The sequence below is a fragment of the Triturus cristatus genome, chromosome 5_1 (genome assembly GCF_964204655.1).
Source record: "Triturus cristatus chromosome 5_1, aTriCri1.1, whole genome shotgun sequence".
NCBI classification, from domain to species: Eukaryota; Metazoa; Chordata; class Amphibia; order Caudata; family Salamandridae; genus Triturus; species Triturus cristatus.
Window position 1 is genome coordinate 175112947 of NC_140587.1, and position 20380 is coordinate 175133326.

Sequence of the window (20380 nt, forward strand, 5' to 3'; positions counted from 1 at the left end):
CCCCATGTTTTTGTATGCAATACATGGCTGTCATGTTGTCCGTCCGGATTAGGACAGCCGTGTTCTTTAGATGTGGTTGGAATGACTTTAACGCCAGGAACACTGCTAGAAGTTCTAGGTAATTGATATGGAGCAGTTTTTGTTGTGTGGTCCATTTGCCCTGAGTGGTGTGTCCTAGGAGATGGGCTCCCCATCCTGTAAGAGATGCATCGGTTGTCAGCACTATCTGTGGAAGAGGCTCTAGGAACGGTCGCCCTTTGGACATGTTTATGGTGTTCCACCATTTTAGTGAGCGATGCGAGCGGCTGTCCACCAACACCAGATCTGAAAGTTGTCCGTGAGCCTGATTCCACTGACGTGCGAGACTCTCTTGTAAGGGGCGCATTTGAAGTTGTGCGTAAGGCACAATGAATACGCATGACACCATCATGCCTAAGAGTTGCATGAACACTCTTGCTGGAAGAGAGTGTTGGGGTTGGAATCTTAAGATGAGAGCTTGTATGTTGGCTATCCTGGTTGGGCTGGGGTAAGCTATAGCTTTGGAGGTATTTATGGTAGCTCCCAGATATTGATGTATGTGGGAGGGATGTAGATGAGATTTGGGATAATTGATGGTGAATCCCAAGTTGTGTAAAATTAGGATAGTTTGGTGAGTATGTAGAACGCATTTGCTGAATGAATTGACTTTTATGAGGCCAATCGTCGAGATATGGGAAGACGTGAATTTGTGGTCTCCTGAGATGTGCTGCTACTACTGCTAGGCATTTTGTAAAGACTCTGGGCGCAGTAGTCACTCCGAATAGGAGGACAGTAAACTGATAGTGCTGTCCGTCCACCACAAATCTTAGGTACTTCCTGTGAGCAGGGTGCATGGGAATGTGAAAATAGGCGTCCTTGAGGTCTAGTGTGGCAAGGAAATCGCCTTGTTGTAGTAGTGGGAGCACTTGCTGAAGAGTGATCATATGGAAATGTTCCGAGTGTATATACTGATTGAGTAGTCGGAGGTCAAGTATAGATCTTAACGTCTCGTCCTTTTTGGGGATTAGGAAGTATAGAGAGTATACTCCTGTGCCCTGATGTTGGAGTGGAACTGGCTCTATTGCCTGTTTTTGATGTAAGGAAAGAATTTCTTGCTTGAGGAGCGCAAGATGTTCTTGTGACATTGGACGATGTCTGGGGGGTAAGTTGGGGGGGGGGGGGGTATTTGTGAGTTGTAGGCAGTAACCAGATTGGATAATTTGTCTTACCCACTTGTCTGTAGTAATGGAATTCCAGACAGGTAGGAACTGTTTGAGTCTTCCCCCGACTGGAGTGGAATGGTCTGGGGGGAGTGGAGGAAAGTCATTGTTTAGTGGTGGGGGAGGTACGAGTGTTGGTACTACCTCGACCTCTTCCTTTGACATGGTTTCCCCTATATCCTCCTCGAAAATAGCCTCTATTGGGGGATGTTTGCGTAGAGGTTTTGAAAGTGGACGAGGTGTCTGCTGCCGTATTTTTGGAGGCTCCTCTATAGAAGGAGCGTCGAAAGGAGCCAAGTGGTTGTGGAGACTGTAATGCTCCCATTGATTTAGCAGTCTCTGTATCTTTTTTCATTTTTTCCAATGCAGTATCTACTGCTGGCCCAAACAACTGTTCTTGGTTGAATGGTTGATTTAATATTGTAGTTTGTACTTCTGGCTTAGAGCCTGAAATACGTAGCCATGCATGGCGTCTAAGAAGTACACTGGTGTTGATTGCCCTAGAGGCAGTGTCCGCAGCGTCTAGTGCACATTTAATTGATGCATTAGATATGAGCTTTCCCTCTTGGATGAGGTCATGGGCCTGGGCCTTATATTGATCTGGTAAGTGTTGTAAAAGGTCTTCCAATTGATCATAATGAGCCCTGTCATAGCGTGCCAATAGTGCTTGTGTGTTGGCAATACGCCAATGGTTAGCTGCTTGTGCTGCAACCCTTTTACCTGAGGCCTCTAATAACTTAGACTCTTTGTCTGGTGGCGGTGTGTCTCCAGTTGTTTGGGAGTTAGCCCGCTTTCTGGCGTTAGAAACTACTAAAGAGTCTAGAGGGAGCTGTCCTTTAATGTAAGCAGGGTCCTCTGGGGCAGGTCTATATTTATTTTCAATTCGGGGGGTTAAGAACCCTGGTCCGTACGGGGTCTTTAAACACTTCTGGGGCGTGTTTTATGACCCCTTTCATCATAGGTAAGATTTGAACTGTTTTTTGGGACTGTTCAAAGGTGTCTAGCAAAAAATCTTCTTCAGGCGCATCTGAGTGCATGGTGACGCCATGATAAAGTGCTGCCCTGTTGATGAGTTGCCCAAACCCTAGGTGGTCATCTGGAGGTGAGGGTTTGGAAGGGTATGCAGTTGGATCGGGAACATCAGGTAGTGTGTATGCCCAGTCGTCTAAGGGTACCTTGTCTGGATTTGCGAAAGGATCATTAGGATCATAAAGATCATCCGGAATACCCCCTCGCCTAAGAGATCATCATCATCATCCTGTGGAGGTGGTGTATGTGAAGGGGATGGTAGAGGTAAAGGAGGTGGAGACGGGAGGGGTGGGGTAAGAGGTGGTACAGGAGAGGAGGGACAAATGGGTGAAGTGGCTGAGTCCTTTCTCTTTATAGGAGCTGAAGAAGGTGTTGAGTCCAGCTTCCTCTTTTTATATGGCACAGCCGTGACATGTCCAGTTTTAGGATTGATATAAATGTTCCTTAGCATTGGATCAGGGTGGAAAAGTTCATGATCCTCCGTAATTGGCTTTGGTGTCGATTTTTTGGGTTCCGATCTATGTGTTGGATGATCGGTCGAGTCTTTAGTAGAATGGCCCTTAGATGGTTGTGTCGGTGCAGGTAAAGTTTTCGGTGCCGGTAAAGTTTTCGGTGCCGGTAAAGTTTTCGGTGCCGGTAAAGTTTTCGGTGCTGGTAAAGTTTTCGGTGCCGATAGGGTTTGCAGTGCCGATAGGGTTTGCAGTGCCGATAGGGTTTGCAGTGCCGATAGGGTTTGCAGTGCCGATAGGGTTTGCAGTGCCGATAGGGTTTGCAGTGCCGATAGGGTTTGCAGTGCCGATAGGGATCTTTAAGCTTGGGAGCTTTCGATGCCGGTTTGTCAATGGGCCTCGATGACTTTGGTATCGGTGCCTGCTTCGGTGCCGAGAGGTCTTGCGTCTTCGGTGCCGAAGGTGCCGGGGGTACAGTAATATGTGGTTTACTCGGGCCCGAACCACTTGAAGGCTTGTATTTCTTCGGAGCCGGGCTCGAAGGCGGGGCTTCTGAAGATTGTTTTCGGTCTCGACTGGGGCCAGCTGGCGAAGTCTTGACCAGTGCCTTTTTTGGAGGGGTGAGGGTAGGGGCCAAGGTACTCATGCGCTGCCCAGGAGTAATGGGGTCGTCTGAGTCGTCTGCTTCAGATATAATCTGGAGTTCTTCGGAATCTTCTTCCGGGACATCGGGGCCCTGATCAAAGATGTTCTCTGGTTCCGGAGCTGGTCTGGCCATGATATGGCGTCGAGCTCTCCGATCCCGGATAGTCTTCTTGGATCGGAATGCGGCGCAGGCTGGACAGCTGGACTCCTCGTGTTTCGGCAAGAGGCACAGGTTGCAAACCTCGTGATGGTCACTGTGCGGGAACTTTGCTCCACATTGGGGGCATTTTTTAAAAGGCTTCCTTTCAATGAGCCGTATCCGGAACCGGTCCGATGAATGTTCGATGTCGAGTGAAGTGTGAATTTCGCTTCGAAAAGCTTGGTTTTTGAAAGTTTTCAGCCGGAGCGGAAAAGTTCATCAGAACCCAATGGCGGAAAAAAAACCAATCTGAGGATGGAGTGGATGCCCATGCGCACTGTTGTCCAGAGGAGGAGTCACCTATCTCGAGACCAAAAGGCTTCTTCCGAAGACAACAACAACCTGCAATCATCCGAGCCCAACACCAGATGGCGATCTTATCCTAAGTGTGTGATCTGCAGCTCATATGCCTCGGACATACATTTTTGAATTTAGTAGAAGAAAGGAGACCGGAATTCCAAAGAAAGGCTTCTGAAATGAAACCTCAGATTCCTGAATGGGCTGAGAAGGAGGAAATATATACAGCTGGCAAGACTCATGCTGCAATGGCCCTAGATTTTGAAAAGAAAGGAAAGATCTGCCTTCATAGGTTAAAAACGGACTATAACAATGTGTTTATTTGTTCCAGTGAATGTGAACATAATTTCCTGGTTATTGGAGGATGGGGACTAAAAGGGGGAACAGAGCCAGTATTTCCTGAAGTTTACTATGTATGCAGGAATAAAGCTTATTTCAGGCTTCCTGCAAGATGGTACGGGAGTTGCTATTTTGGAATAGTATTCCCTAAAGTCTATCATGTGAAAAGAATCACTAGAAGCAATGAAAACAATAACGGATTAACACGTAGCAAAAGAGCTAGTTTTTCAGAAATAGTAGGTGATATATTTAGTGCATTTATACCTTCAGTGGGAGTCATCCTGAATTCACGGAAAATTTGTCAGTTATCTACAGTGGTTGATCGTCTATCGACTGATATTGCAGGAGGGTTCTTAATGACCAACACAGAAATGGTTGCAATTAGATCAATGGTTTTACAAAATCGACTTGCTCTTGATATATTACTGGCAAAAGAGGGTGGAGTCTGTGAAATGCTGAAAGTGCAACATTGTTGCACTTATATTCCCGATAAAAGTGTTGAAATTGGAGGATATATAAAAAATATTTTGAAACTTGAAGATTTGAAACCACTGGAAGTTGACAGTGACTGGAAGAAACTAACAAATAGTATTACTTCAATAGGGACTTGGTTTGCTAATATAGGCAAAGGTATTGTAGGCCAAATAATACTACCTATACTTGGAATAATAATATTAGTCTTAGCAATAATGACATGGTACAAATGTTGTGGAAAGAGAAAAAGATATGAAGTGAATGGAAAGGGAAAGAAAAGGAAGTATGAAGAATTCCAATTAGTAGAAATGAAAGGAGAATTCTATAAAAAGATGAAAAATTTAAAAGATAAAAATGGAGAAGGATGACAAGTACCAAATGGGAAGAGCTGGATACCTGGAGGCATTGTATTCTAAGGCCTGGAAAGGACAGTATGTAGGCCCCACAGCGGCGATATGGCACCAGGCAAATTCCCGTTTAGGCTGGGCGAGGACCCTCACCAAAGCTACGCTATTATGGTGTACCCAGAAGCTGGGACTTCTGGGTAGCCATCCCGGGACCTGGTGAAGAGGGGTGCACTTCTCAAATTCGGATACTTACAGAAGACATATGACTTGGCCCAAGGGGAGGTGTTTAGATACTTACAAATTAGACACGCCCTTACCACCGCCCTCCCGGACATGACAGATATCCCAGACTCCTCCCTCCTGGAGGATAAGCTCCTCGACGGACCACTGGTCACCAAGGCCATATCGCTAACATAAAAAAATCATGCAACAATCTACCCGATACATTCCACAAACTCCAGGGAAGATGGCAGCTTGACTTAGGGCCCATTAATGACGAAGACTGGCACTGATGTCACCCAGGGAGGCAGCCATGACCCTCCAGTACCGACTTATTCAACTAAAAATTGTACGTAGATCTTATCTGACTGGAATAACCCTGGCGAGGATAGGCTCCAAGACGAGTAAATTTTGCCTGCGAGGCTGCCAACTTATCGCAACTTTTTATCACACGATATGGGACTGCCCGGGAGTGATGTCCATTTTGCCTGCGAGGCTGCCAACAAGACGCAACTTTTTATCACACGATATGGGACTGCCCGGGAGTGATGCAGCTGTGGGAAGGGGCCACGGATCACATACAGGACGCCCTGGGGAAGGAACTCACCCTCACGCCTCGGTCTCCTAAATATATGGGAGCAAACCGATCTCAGACACCGAACAACAATTCACGACACTGGGCTACACCTTAGTTAAAAGGGAGATAGTGAGGAAATGGTGGGTGGCAGACAAGCCTTCACTCAGAATGTGGGTCAGAGAATATGACAAATGCATGATAGCAGAAAATGTAAATGCTACTTAGCAGTATGCATCTGTTCTTGGCATGTAGAGCTGCTGCATTTATAAGTTAGCATAGATCGCCGCCTAGTGTTGGGTCCGGATGGTTGCACTTTGTTGTTGTCCTGGAAGAGTCTTTTTGTAGTATCGCGATAGGGGACTGCTCCCCTGGACCACAGTGCGCATGGGCATCCTCCTCCATCTTCAGATTGTTTTTTCGCCGTTGGTGGCAAAGATGGAGTAAGTAGGAAATATAGAGAGAGATGTCCATGTAAATGTATCTAATTAAGATTATGCTGAAGCTGCTACTGTCACCAGGGAGGAGGGTGGGATTATAAATGCAGCAGCTCTACATGCCAAGAACAGATGCATACTGGTAAGTAGCATTTACAGTTCAAGGCATGTGAGCTGCTGAATTTATAAGTTAGCATAGACTGTATAGCAGTATCTCCTCTATTGGTGGTTACCAGTGTCAGCTGCAGCAGTTTGGGAAAGAGTTTTAAGTACAGCCTGGCCTACTGCAGCTTGCTGCTTGGCTTGCACATCAACACAGTAGTGTTTAGTGAAGGTGTGTATGGTAGACCATGTTGCTGCCTTACAGATTTCTTCTATTGGGATGTTCCCTAGGAATGCCATGGATGCCCCCATTTTTCTGGTAGTGTGCGCTTTTGGGGGCACTGTTAATGTTCTTTTAGCTTTGTGATAGCATATTTGAATGCATTTCACTATCCATCTAGCAATTCCCATTTTTGATATTGCATTACCTTTGTGTGGTGGTGCAAAAGCTACAAACAATTGTTTGGTTTTCCTGAAGGATTTTGTTCTGTCTATATAATAGAGTAGTGCACGTCTAACATCTAGTGTGTGTAGTGCTCTTTCAGCTACTGTTTGTGGCTTTTGGAAGAATACAGGTAATTCTATTGATTGGTTCATATGAAAAGTTGATATTACCTTAGGTAAAGATTTTCGATTTGTCCTGAGGACTACTTTGTTGTTGTGTATTTGTAGGAATGGTTCCTGTATTGTTAACGCTTGCAATTCACTTACTCTTTTAAGTGAAGTAATTGCAATAAGAAAAGCCACCTTCCATGTTAAGAATTGTATCTCACATGAGTGTAATGGTTCGAAGGGTGGTCCCATGAGTCTGGTTAAAACTATGTTTAAGTTCCACTGTGGGGCAGGTGGAATTTTACGCGGGATTACCCTTTTTAAGCCCTCCATGAAGGCTTTAATGGCTGGTATCCTGAATAGAGACAGGTGCTGTCTATTTTGCAGGTAGGCTGCAATAGCCGCTAGATGTAACCTTATAGATGTATATGCAAGGTTACTTGTATGTAGATGTGGTAGATAGCAAATTAAATTTTGTATGGAAGCGTCTAAAGGATTTATGTTGTTGTTCTTACAGTAGATCACAAATCTCTTCCATTTTGCTGCGTAACAGGCTCTAGTAGTGGGACATCTAGCCTCTCTAATTATGTTCATACATTCTGGAGGCAGTTTAAGGTATCCAAATTCTAGGATTTCAGGAGCCAGATCGCTAGGTTCATTTGTGCTGGGTCTGGATGCCTTATCTCTCCATGGTTCTGTTTAAGGAGTGTTGGAGTTAGTTGCAGTCTGTGATGTGGGACTACTGATAGTTCTAGAAGCGTTGTGTACCAGGGTTGTCTTGCCCATGTGGGAGCAACTAGAATCATTTTTAGTGATTCTTGTGTGAGCTTGCGTACCACTAATGGAATCATTGGTGTTGGCGGAAAAGCGTACGCAAATCTGCCTGACCAGCTCATCCATATCGCATTGCCTTCCGAGGGTGCGGGAATCTGGCGGCGAAGGAGGGGCATTTTGCGTTCTCGTGTGTGGCAAAGAGATATATCTCTGGGTGCTCCCATTGTTGGAAGAACGGTTGGAGTACCTGTGGGTGAATCTCCCACTCGTGTATTTGTTGACTGTATCGGCTTAAGAGATCTGCTAGTTGGTTTTGTGTTCCTGGGAGATGTTCCGCTAGGAGGTAAATGTTCTGCGGAATGGCCCATCTCCAAATGCTCTGTGATAGACGAGAGAGTTGTGGAGAGTGTGTCCCCCCCTGTTTTTGTATATAGAACATTGCTGTGATATTGTCCGTCTGGATCAATACCACTTTGTTGACTATATGTTTCTGGAAAGTTTTAGTGCCAGGAGTTCTAGACAATTGATATGGAATTGCTTTTGTTCCTGTGACCAAAGTCCTTGAACAGTATGTTGAAGTAGATGGGCTCCCCACCCCGTCTGTGATGCGTCTGCTGTTAACTAAATCTGTGGAACTGGCTCTTGGAACAGTCGCCCCTTGGAAATGTTGTTTGTGTTCCACCACTGCAGAGAGTGATGCGTGCGACTGTCTACCAACACTAGGTTGTTTAATTGTCCCTGAGCTTGGTTCCACTGACGTGCTAGGCACTCTTGAAGGGGACGCATTTGCAGACGAGCATATGGAACTATAAATATGCATGAGGCCATCATGCCTATCAGCTGCATAAACACTCTGGCTGTGAGTGAGTGTTGTGGTTGAAATCTTTGTAGTAGTGATTTCATATTCGCAATCCTGACTGGGTTTGGGTAAGCTCTGGCTTTGGTTGTGTCTATTGTTGCTCCTAAGTACTGTTGTACGTGGGAGGGTTGTAGATGGGATTTGAGGTAATTTATAGTAAACCCTAGATCGTGTAAGAGGTGAATAGTCCTGTTGATATGGCTTGCACACGGTTTGTATGTGTTTGCCTTTATTAGCCAATCGTCCAGATAGGGGTACAAATGTATGTGTTGCCTTCTGAGGTGTGCTGCTACCACTGCCAAGCACTTGGTAAATACCCTTGGTGCTGTTGTGACTCCGAAGGGTAGTACTTTGAATTGATAATGTTTGCCTTACACTGTGAATCTGAGATATTTCCTGTGTGCTGGATGTATTGGAATGTGGAAGTATGCGTGTTTGAGGTCTAGCGTAGCTAGAAAATCTCCTTGCTGTAATAATGGGAGTATTTGTTGCAGCGTGACCATATGGAAGTGATCCGAGGGTATGTATGCGTTGAGGGGTCTGAGGTCTAATATTGGTCTGAGAGACCCGTCTTTTTTGGGGATAAGGAAGTATAGTGAGTATACTCCTGTCCCTTGTTGTTGCAATGGTACCTGTTCTATTGCATTCTTTTCTAGCATTGACTTTACTTCTTGCAGAAGTAGTGTGGTGTTTTCTTTTGATATTGGTCGGTGTTTGGGTGGTATGTTGGGTGGAGTAGAAGTTAGTTCTAGGCAATAGCCATATTGGATAATTTGTATTACCCACTGGTCTGTGGTGATGGATTCCCAGACCGGTAGGAACTGTGATAATCTGCCCCCGACTGGTGTTATGTGGTCTGGGGGTAGTGTGTGAGAGTCACTGGTGGGAGGTAGAGGAGGGTCGGGTATTGTTACCTCTACGTCCTCTACCCTTGGTATTATTTCCTCTATAGTTCCCCCTACCGTAACCTCTACCAAAATTATTTTGTGTGGGAGAGGTGTAGCTGTTCCCGGTTTGTGTTGTGTGACCTCTGCCTGCTCTTCTAAAAGAGGAGCGACGAAAAGAACTTCGATTAGACTGGAACTGCAAAGCTCCCATTGACTTTGCAATATCGGTGTCTTTTTTCATTTTTTCTAAGATGTTATCTATTTGTGGGCCAAATAGTGCATCTTGGTTCAAAGGCTGGTTTAAAATGGTGTTCTGCACTTCTGGTTTGAAGCCTGAAATACGCAGCCATGCATGCCTGCGAAGCAGTACACTGGTGTTAATGGCTCTTAACGCCGTGTCTGCCGCATCTAATGCACACTTAATTGATGCATTTGTTATCACTTTACCTTCCTGTATTAAATCATGTGCTTGATTATTATAGGGTTCTGGAAGATGTTGTATGAGTTGTTCTAATTGATCATAATGCGCTCTATCGTATCTTGCTAGTAGCGCTTGTGTATTTGCTATCCTCCATGAATTTGCTGCTTGAGAGGCTACCCTTTTGCCTGATGCATCTAACAGCTTTGACTCCTTATCAGGTGGTGGTGCTTCCCCTGATGTCTGGGAATTTGCTCTCTTCCTAGCATTTGCTACCACTAAGGAATCTAATGGTAGTTGCCCTTTGATGTAGGTTGGGTCTGAAGGAGCAGGCCTATATTTTCTCTCTATCCTTGGGTCGAGTATTCTCGGTCTCACCGGGTCCTTAAATATGTCAGGAGTATGTTTTACCATCCCCTTGAGCATGGGTAAAGTGCGTACTGATTTCTCTACTGTACTAAAAGTATTAAATAGGAAATCTTCCTCCACCGGGTCAGTATGCATGTCTACTTTAAAAAATGTAGCTGCTCTATCAACTAGTTGTTGGAAGGCTATGGTGTCGTCAGGTGGAGAAGGTTTAGTTGGGTATGGCAATGGTGTAGGCATGTTTGATGGTTCGTCCCCATAATCTGGGTCTTGCCAATCATCTTGGGCCTCTTCATCATCAGGGTCTATGTAATAATCTTCCTCATCTTGAGGTATTTCCTGATCTTCCTCTATAGGTGTCTCTTGTGGAGGAATAATTTGTTCTTCCTCCATATGTGTGTCTTGTGGAGGTGTGTGTGGTAAGGGGGGAGAAGAAGGCTGAGAGGGAATAAGAGGTGTAGAAGGATATGTAGCAGAGTCCTTTTTCTTGCTAGGAACTGGAGGTGGTGTTTCAGTGTCCAATTTCCTCTTATGTGCTATTATATGACCCGTTTGTGGGTCTATAGATAGCCTGTATTGATTTGGATCAATAGAATCCGGGAAAAATAGAGTTTCTTATATTTTTTGACGTTTTGGCACCGAAATTTTGGAGCTGGAACTGTTCGGCTTCGAAGGAATGTCTTTATTTCCTTTTTTCGGATCGACGGGTTTTGGTTCAACGATCTTTTGTTTCGGTTCGACCGTTTTCGGTCGAATCGTTTTCGGCTCCGTGTTTTTCGGTTGGATAGCCTTTGTTTGGATAGTCTTTTTACTAGTGTCTTTCGGTTCTCGACTTTTCGGGTCGGAACCCTTTTCCTCGATAGCCTTAGTTTTTATTGGCTTCGGGTCGACCTTAAGGGCTTTCGGTTCGACGATTCTCTTTTTCGGCTCAGTGCCACTGGTGCCGGCCGTTTGCCTCGGTTCCGTATATTTTTTCGGTGTCGAGGTTGAGGTATTTTTAGTGTCAAGGTGTGGTTTTGTCGGCACCGAGTCACTAGTTGATTTTACAGTCTTTTTCGGAGCCGAGCTTTGTAGCGGGGCTTCCGAACTTTTGTTTGGTTTCGGTGATTTATTCGGAGCCGGACTCGATGGTGGGGCTTCCGAACGCTTATGCTGGTCTTGACGAAGGCCGGTTGGCGATGTCTTGACCTTGGCTTTATTCTCGGGTCGAGGGACGGGGCTTGTACTCACGTGTTGACCTGGTGTGAGTGGATCGTCTGATTCGGATTGATCCTCCACCGTCACAATCTGGAGATCATCTGAATCGTCTGCTTCTGAAAACACGCTTTCTGCGTCGCCCTCAAAGATGTCTTCAGGATCAGGTACAGATATCTGCATGCTTTCTCGAATTGCTCTTCTGTTCCGGATAGTTTTCTTTGATCGGAACTGTGCGCAGGCTGAGCAATCCTCTTCTCGATGATCCGGAGAAAGGCACCTATTTCAGACTGTATGATGATCACTATGTGGGAAGTTAGACCCACATTGAGGGCATTTTTTAAATGGGGTCCGTTCCATGAACTACTGGACCACGTGGCGTCGAGAAGGCCCAAAGGCCCGATTCGACAAAAAAGTCTTGGAAACTGATTCTAATAAGTTAAAGGGTACCGAGCGTAGACAATACCGTTGAGTAAAAGTTGTTTTGACTAAATCTAATCTAACTTCGATCCGAAGTAATCGTAACACATCCGAACCCAATGGCGGAAAAAAACAATCTGAAGATGGAGGAGGATGCACATGCGCACTGTGGTCCAGGGGAGGAGTCCGCTATCGCGATACTACAAAAAGACTCTTCCAGGACAACAACAAAGTGCAACCATCCGGACCCAACACTAGGCGGCGATCTATGCTAACTTATAAATTCAGCAGCTCACATGCCTCGAACAGAGGTGTTCAAAGCGAGGGGGTGCCTTAAGAAATGGGACAAAAAGTGGGGCAAATGGAATGCTTATTAAGGTGACCTATGTGTTTCCCCGTCAACAGAAATGGAACTGCAATGCACAGACATGCGATGATTGAATGCACCCTGATTGTAAAGGATACCTTTCCCTGAGGATTTCTGTGTATCATGAGATGTACCTGATATCATTCATAATTGCAAGTGACCTATTAATGTTAAAACCAATAAAAAACAATTAAAAAAATGAAGAAGGAAATGAAGACTGAAAAGGGAATCGAGATGTGCTAAAGTTGACATCTGGTTAGGTGATGGGTAATTTTGTGATGGCACAAATGCCATCAGAGAGGGGATTGATGGAGCAAAGACTCGCACCTGCGCAATCGCATTTAAAATGGCAGCTTCAATCAATCAATCAATCACAGCATTTATATAGCGCACAAGCTAAGCATCTGCTTCGCTAAAACTAAAACAAGCTATTTACTAAATGCTAATGCGGGGAGAGTTATTATAAGTAAATGGGATTACAGTAGAGATAGGTGGTATACAGCGAAATCATTTTATTTTGATTTTAATTTGTTTTTCTTTGACCTCTTTATTAGTTCGTATTTGGGCCTTCGGGCAGGACTGAAGCCTGTACCACACGTGACTTTCACGCAGGCGCAGTAATAACAAGACAGAAGCCATGATGTTGTTTCTTGAAACCCATCAAAGGCCATCTTCGCTACATGTCCTGGGAACCTGATGGACATCCTGCACGTTGAAGAGATGAATGTCATAGGTTTACTTTTTCCCTGATAAAGATGCGAATACGGGTGGGAAATAAAGCTTGGGAATAAGAATTAAGGGGCGGGAACATTAAACAAAGAGCCAAAGAAAATTATTAAAACTTAGCATGGTGTGCTGATCATCCCCCCTTGCTTGTCCAATCAGAATTAGGGGTTCCATGAAGTTGAAACATTTAGAGGTGGTACATGCCATTGGAAAGGTATAATTGAGGTAGTTTAGTTAGTTTGACACAACTCGTGATCCTGAGATGCGGGGATGCTGTCCGAGAGCTGAACGAATGCTGAAGAAGAATCGATATTGCAGACTTTGAATTTGAGCAAATTAATTAGAAGATTATCGCGGAAGAATCGAGGAGGAAGATAGTGTCAAAGGGGGGTGCGACGCAGGCGTCGGATCTAGAAGAGGTCATCTGACCTGTCCTGAAGTCTTTGTCACCTGAGCTGTCTCAGGGGACCCTTCCAATTTCCTTGGCCAAGGGGTTGGTTTCCACACCATTCTAGGTAAATATACTTCTGTGTAGTATGTAATTTGTACTGCTCTCTCTATCCTCTTTTTCTTGAGTATTGTTATTGAGAAACTTTGTTTTAATATAGGCGACTGATTAATAAATTAATTGACTTTCTTTCCTCGGAGAAACTGAGTTCATACTGTATTATTGATTTTGGCTCACATGAACTTAACTAGATAAAACAAGTAAGAAATATAAACTTTATGTCATATCGCCATAAACTAAATTACAACTAATAGGTCCATTGACCAGAGTAAAGAACTTATTGATCAGTGAAGATTAGTTAAAATATTGACAGGTAAACAATCTCATAAAGCATCTATACAAATTGACCCCAAGAGGTATTTACTAGCCTATGTGAATGTGTGTTTATGGGCCCAGGTGAGTATTTTATGTTTGAGTGCCTGAGATTGGTAACCCGCTGGATCACCACTGAAATATCACCTAAAAGATTTGTTTTCTAAGAATAAAAGATTTTGTTGAAAAATATGTCTCTAAGAGTTTTTAATTGGCTTCAAGGCACTACGCACTCTTTCTACAATGTGACCTGGGACTATAAGCAGGGCTTTAAGTGGGACCATCAGTTCTTAAAAGCAGGTGCCGGGAAGGGTCTAAAGGTAAAAAGGGGGGGCGGGGGGATTTGATACTTCTGATGTGACTTTAAAGAGTAATTTTTAGGTGGTGACTGGACAGCGCTGCTCTGTCAGCCATGCTGTATTGTATTATGTACTTGAAGCCCCGCCCACTCTCCGCCCATGTTGTTCATTGGCTTGTGTCATTGTCCTTCGTAAATGATGGCTTCTGATTCATTATTAGGCTTGTTAGTCCCTCCTTAGTACCTCCCATGAGGACGTGCCCTTTTACATCGGTTGTTACACAGTAGGTCTTCTTTAGTCTGTAAGTACTATTTTTTTAATGACTTTCTCTTACTGCAGGTGGGTCTCTCGTGGGCAGCTAGGATTGCTTATTTAACTCGTAGCAAACGGGGAGCTCTTCGGGGGCCATGGGAGACAGAAGGTGCCAACTGAGCGATGTCTTCAAGCATTTGGAATGCAATAGGTCTCGCATTTGCAAGAGTTTAAGCTATTGGCATTGTAAATGACAATGCCATTTATTTATGTTTTAAAAACCAAAACATAAATAAAAGGAATTGTCATTTAACAATGCCAATAGCTTGTTATTGTTGTATCACTTTATTCGATAACCCCAGATTCCTGCAGATGGGTCTGAGCCACTTCCTCCTGGCCGCCCTATACATTGGGCATGCAAAGAGGAAATGGGGGATGGTTTCATTAGGGGTAGGGCACCCAGGGCAGTCAGCAGGTGTCAAAGGCTGACCTTTCCACCCTGCAACCCAGGAGTTGAGTGGGAGGGACCCGAACCTAAACTTCATATAGAGCGTTCTATCGCGGGGGCATTGGTGTAATCAAGGTATTGCTCAGATTTTGCCACCAGCTTATGCTCAAGGAACAAGTTAGTGAGGGAACCTCTCTTAGGGTTTCTTGCTTCCTCTCCCTTTACCCAGGCCCAGTATGCTTTTTTGATGACTTGCTTTGGCGGTGGGGTCTGGTTAAGCCATTCCCCACCATAGCCAATATCAGTCACCAAACGCTTCAGGTTAAAAAGCCATTTAATCTTGGTACCTGTGTTTAGCTTGATGATCTCATCCAAGGCGTCAGCGTATCTAGCCAGGCGGACCCAAAATAGCAGTGGACGTAATCTTGCGATGTGCCTGATGGGATTTTTGCCCAGATCCATACGTGGCGGTAGCAGGGGAGTGGAGAGAGGGAGAGAAACCAACCCTCTCAGAAAGTGGTTCTCTGATGCCAATGCCAATAGCTCAAACTCTTGCAAATGCGAGACCTATTGCATTGCAGATGCTGGTTTAGTTTTATATAGCGCAAACATGAGCACCTTACACAAAGACATATTCATGTTTTAAATCACAGGATGTTGAGCCGACGTGGGGCTCGAACCTGCTTTCTCAGCTAAAAGTTGGCAGCTCTCGCCTTAGCCACAACCTGGCCCACAAGAACGGAAGCATTTTCAATATTATATACAACGAAGTCATAGTTGCTGCTTATTTATCTTATACAACTTACAACCATTGAAAAAGCCAATAGTTTGGGCTTGTTGTAGGTGTAATGTTACTTGTTGTATTTTATATCTTGCTGAATGGACAGAAGCAGCAAAATACCATTGGGGCAGTACACTATGCTGAGCACAGATTTTTAGCTTAAGTGATTTAAGCCACACCCTCAATTACATCGGTCACGCTCCTGTGGGAGCCTCCCCCAGTTTTTTCATCCCACTTAAAGCCCTGACTATTAGAATAGCCTTTTAGAGTATTCATAGACTGCTGAGGACTAGATCACACTGCTGGAGTCCTGTAGCAGTGACAGGACAATGCCAAAGCCTCTGACTGCATGGGGTTTATGACACTGAAGTGCAAGGAGCAAGCTTGCCTTATTCTGTCAAGAGCAAGCTCTTCCTCCTGGTAGGAAGCACACTCTGATAGAAAGGTTCTCCCACAGCTTGGCGGAGGTTTGCCTTGTCAAGGAGAGGGCAGTTCTTGCTGCAGAAAGGAAGCTCGCCTTGTCAGGTGGACTTTCTTCATGGCACAAGTCCACCTTGATGATGAGAAGCTTGCTCTGCCCTGGAAAGATTTCACATTGTCTGCTTGAACCTAAGCATGCAGAGTGTAATATTGTTTTCTTGGGTGCCTCCCATCCCTGCTAGGAGAAGCTTTCCTAGCCAGAACCCTGACCTATGTACATAAAGTCTCCTTACCAGAATGCACTTCTCCTTTAGGATGCGCACCTCCGGCTTTACACGATTCAGCAGGCTCAGGATCTGCTCATTTCCCTTCAGGAACCCACACTTGGGAGCTACGGAGGACAAGAAGATGGAAGATACATCAGGTAGGAATGTGACCTGTAAAGGTAAATATCAATACATGGACACCAACATAACAAAATGCTAGTGGCAGCAAGATCTTGTGCTCTATGGCATCCTACATCACCTTCCTTAACAGATAGGGCTGGCTCCTCAAAGCCTGGGCCTCCGAGAGCCCTCCTTTTCTCTTGCTGCTGCCTTCATGATTTGGGACTAGGGGTAGCATAGGCTGAGTCAGTGCTAGCACAGAGCGGCTACTGCTACCTCTCGTGACCCCATTCATATAACGGGAAAAAAGAGGAATAGCATATGTAGGAAACTGGCTCTGTATGCACTATACAAAATTGAGGTATAGTGCGCACCGAGTCCAGTAGATCCCCAAAGTTATAGCAGAGGTAAAGTAGATAATACCTTACTCTTGTGGTAGTGTGGTTGAGCATTCAGGCTTATCAGGGGGTAGTGTTAAGCATTTGTTGTACACACTCAGGCAAGAAATGATGTCACACACTCAAATACTGAATCCAGACCAATGGTTTGTACAAAAAGTACTTATTTTGTGGTTTTATTTCTAGAACCAAGATTTACTCGGTAGCAGGTAAGGTATACTTTTCAAAATACAGTGAACACTGGTTTTGTAGAAATATTCAGAGAATATTGAGAAAACGATTTGTAAATTGTTCAAAGGCACTTGTAATTACTTTCAGATTACTTTTCTAGTTTGGCATGAAACAAAGTCCTAACACAGTTTAAGCGACGCAGGACATCAGTAAACAGGGTAACTCTTTTAAAGGCACTAAGCTACTGTTGTTGCAGTACAAGACAGTTCAACACTTAAAAGATTTTTCTGAGAAAACCCACCATACAATCCTATGGTGAAAAGCGAAGCGTTAGGTTTACAGGTAAATAAATGGTTTTAGGATTGGAGTTTTGAAGGGGTGGGGGTTAGAACCAAGGTTCAGATTGGCACTCAAGGGGCACCACCAGCGACACTAGAGCAGCTGGGTGCCAATGTTAGCCAATTTGGCACCTCGGCTGGTGGCTGCTACTGGGCAGGTACTCAGTCTTGGGAGGCAAGCTCCTGGGGTTAAGGTAAGGGCAAAGAGGGTCCCAGGTTAGCACCACATCCACACCACTAGCGGCGCAAGGGCAGCCGGGTGCTCAGGAGATGTCAGCCCAATGCTTTCCTATGGATGATGTCGGTTGAGGAAAAGGACTGTAGGCTGGAGCCAGAAGACTCGAAGGAAAACAATGACTGGGGGATGAATTTGAAGAGTTCCTGGACACCAGGACACCGTTGGTTGGGCACCACAGGACTCAGGGTGCAGGTGTGTCTTTCGTGTCGGGATCCAACGCTGGAACACAGATCAGGATCGCCGGGGGGACCTCACTAGGGTGTTGGGCCACTCGAACTTGGGCCTTGGGTGTAGGGTGCAGAGTGATGAGGACTCGCAAATCTGGCTGGCTCTGGAGTCCTGGCTTGGGTTGATGTTGGACAAATCAGGTGTCCACAGGAGATCAGAGTTCTCTAGGAAGACAGGGCAGGTCACCAGGGTTCTTGGATGCTGCTGGCTGTAGAACACACCGGGTTCAGCTTGCATGGGTTTCAGAGCAGGAGACAGGCCGGTAGGGCTGAAAGCAAAGCAGTTGTCGTCTTCCTCCTCTTCTGCAGCACAGCTGTTCGGTACTTCTTGTCACGTCGAATCAGAAGAGGCAAGGTTCAGGGGGTGCCCCTAATTACTAGATTTAGGGGTGTTGCAGGGTTGTGAAGGTTGGGACCAATGGGTCCCTTCCCTGGGGTGTCTAAATCACCTAATAAGCCACCCTCCAGTGGGAGTGGGGGCAAAGGCCTCTTCTGATTGGAGGGGTCTCCTTATCTTCAAGATGGCGGGGACTGAGAGATGGCCTTCACTTTGCCTCTTCCACCTGAGCAGTGGGGTTGGCATGCCTTTGATGCTCCCTCTTTGTGAACACTGCCCATCCTGGGGGAGGAGGCATGACACCTCTGCCAAGGATGTGCTTTGTTTCCAGACTCTACCCAGGGATCCAGAAACCTGTCTGGTGGTGGCAGATGGCTGGGAGTCAGTCAGAGCCCACACCAGGGTAGGTCGTTTTTCAGGGGGCATCGCTAAGATGACCTCGAAGTGCATTTTTCATTAAATCCCACATTGGCATTATTGTGGTTTTAATGTGCTGGGAAGTTTGATACCAAACTTCCCAGATTTCAATAAAGGCATCATGGAGCTGTGGAGTTCGTGTTGACTAACTCCCAGCCCATGCACTCAAAATCGCTCCACTGTACTTACAATGACAGTGAATAGCACAGACACTGTAGGGGCATATTGCTCCTGTGGCTATACCCTCACCTGGGTATGGTGCACCCTGCATTTAGGACTAAGGCCTGCTAATGGGGTGACTTACCAGTGCCACAGGCAGTGTTGGTGGGCATGGCACCCAGGGATGTGTGCCATGTTGACTTCAGTTTGGTCTGCACCACAACACGCAGCCTGCCAGGGCATTGCAGGTGTGTTAAGGGGCAGGGTCTCTAAGGGTGGTACTGTACATGATGCAGTCCTCAGAGGCCCTCTCTGGTCACAAGGCCCTTGGTACCAGGGGTACCTTTTACAAGGGACTTACATGTGGCCCAGAGCTGTGCCAACTTGGGTACAAAGTCAATCGAATTAAACATTTTTTCGAAATCAAGTACAGGGCCTTCTGCAGTCCAATATTTGTGCAGCGCCAGTTGTAGGCACATGCATGATGCAGCATTGGGTGCCTTGTTCTGGCATGAAGTTCTGGGTCCTTGTGGATCAGAGTATGGACAACTGGTGCAAGCAGACCTGCAATAACCTTGGAAATATTTTGAACATATATATAGGTCTGTGAGAGTCTGGGTCCAGAGTGGTAGCCCACGTTTGGTGAGAAACAACAGCACGTGGGGGTCCACTAATGAGGCAAATTTCTTGTCGAATTCTACCAGGAACCAGTTGAAGCTGAAAGTCTTCCCAGAATTTAGGCCTCAGATTATAGCCCTAACCTCTTCCTCAGAAGTCGGAGCCTTCAGTCTCTCGTTCCTTTGGTTATGGTTTTATGTATTTATTTTTTATAAGAATGCTTTATTTGGATATAAAAATAACCTTAAAAGAACACCTTGAAATTACAGCAACAATACATGGGACAATAATTATTAAAATCTTCAAATTACTTTAAAAACTTCACTGATGAGTGAATAATAAAAAGCAGAATGTGCAAACAACAATGACAGTGACATATAAAATGCATTCGATTTCGGGTCTTAACAATCAGCCATAAATGCAATCCAATGTTTTGTAAAGTAACAGCAGAATATACAGTGTAGTCAAATAGGATCAATTTTAGCAACATAAAAAGGGTTGCAGTGTGATACGGAATAGCTCCTAAAAAGATAGTAACGGGAATGGCTTGCCATTACGCTATCTGAAGGTGCGGTATGCATGTCGTATGAAGATTGTTAAAGCAATATTTAGAGCTATGTTATCTGGTATTAATGCTGCAATAATTGCTTGTCTACACGACCGGATTCCCAGCCTGTTCCACTCAGATTTCAATTTACGTCTACGTTGTGACATAAAAGTGGGACAAAGGCATACTATGTGAACCAGGGTTTCAGGAGTCGTACCGCACCCTCTGCACATTACTCCCGCTGACAGACGGCGCCAGGCGGGCATGTCGTTTAAAAATTGCCATTCGCCCAGTCTGACAGCCATAAAACTAATTTTTAGGTGCAAGGAATAGGTACAGGATAAGTAGGAAGCGGGGGATAGGCGACCATACGAACTCATTGTGGCCCACGCGTGTCTGCGTTTGGCAAAGTGAGCTTTGTCAATAAGTAGGGACCTTGTTCGAATACATTTCTTAATGCTAGTTTTAAATGCTGACCTACTGGGGTTAAGGTCCCATAGAGCACCCGCAGACAGTTCTTGTATTGAATCCTAAAAAGACGGCTATAAGAGCCGCGTGGGTTTTTCTGGGAAATGTCCAACCAAATTAAAGACTCCAATGAGCCTGTGTCTG

At 45.2% G+C, this 20380-nt stretch overlaps 2 protein-coding genes across 2 annotated transcripts in view; both read right to left on the minus strand.

Annotated features, from left to right (window-relative positions):
* LOC146830582 (proteasome activator complex subunit 2-like) overlaps window positions 1-20380 on the minus strand; it is a 183631-nt gene that overhangs the window by 122288 nt on the left and 40963 nt on the right. The window contains exon 6 of the mRNA XM_085604783.1: window positions 16226-16323. Coding sequence (XP_085460909.1) covers window positions 16226-16323 — 98 coding nt within the window. The remainder of the gene's footprint in view (window positions 1-16225; window positions 16324-20380) is intronic.
* On the minus strand, window positions 9411-10598 carry LOC146830583 (uncharacterized). Its single transcript, XM_085605095.1, has one exon. It carries the CDS (start codon window positions 10596-10598, stop codon window positions 9411-9413), a length of 1188 nt encoding a protein of 395 aa, XP_085461221.1.

Bases quoted from the DNA above. Each gene is read 5' to 3' on its own strand.
- LOC146830583 (XM_085605095.1), bottom strand. From the start codon at position 10,598: ATGGAGGAAGAACAAATTATTCCTCCACAAGAGACACCTATAGAGGAA.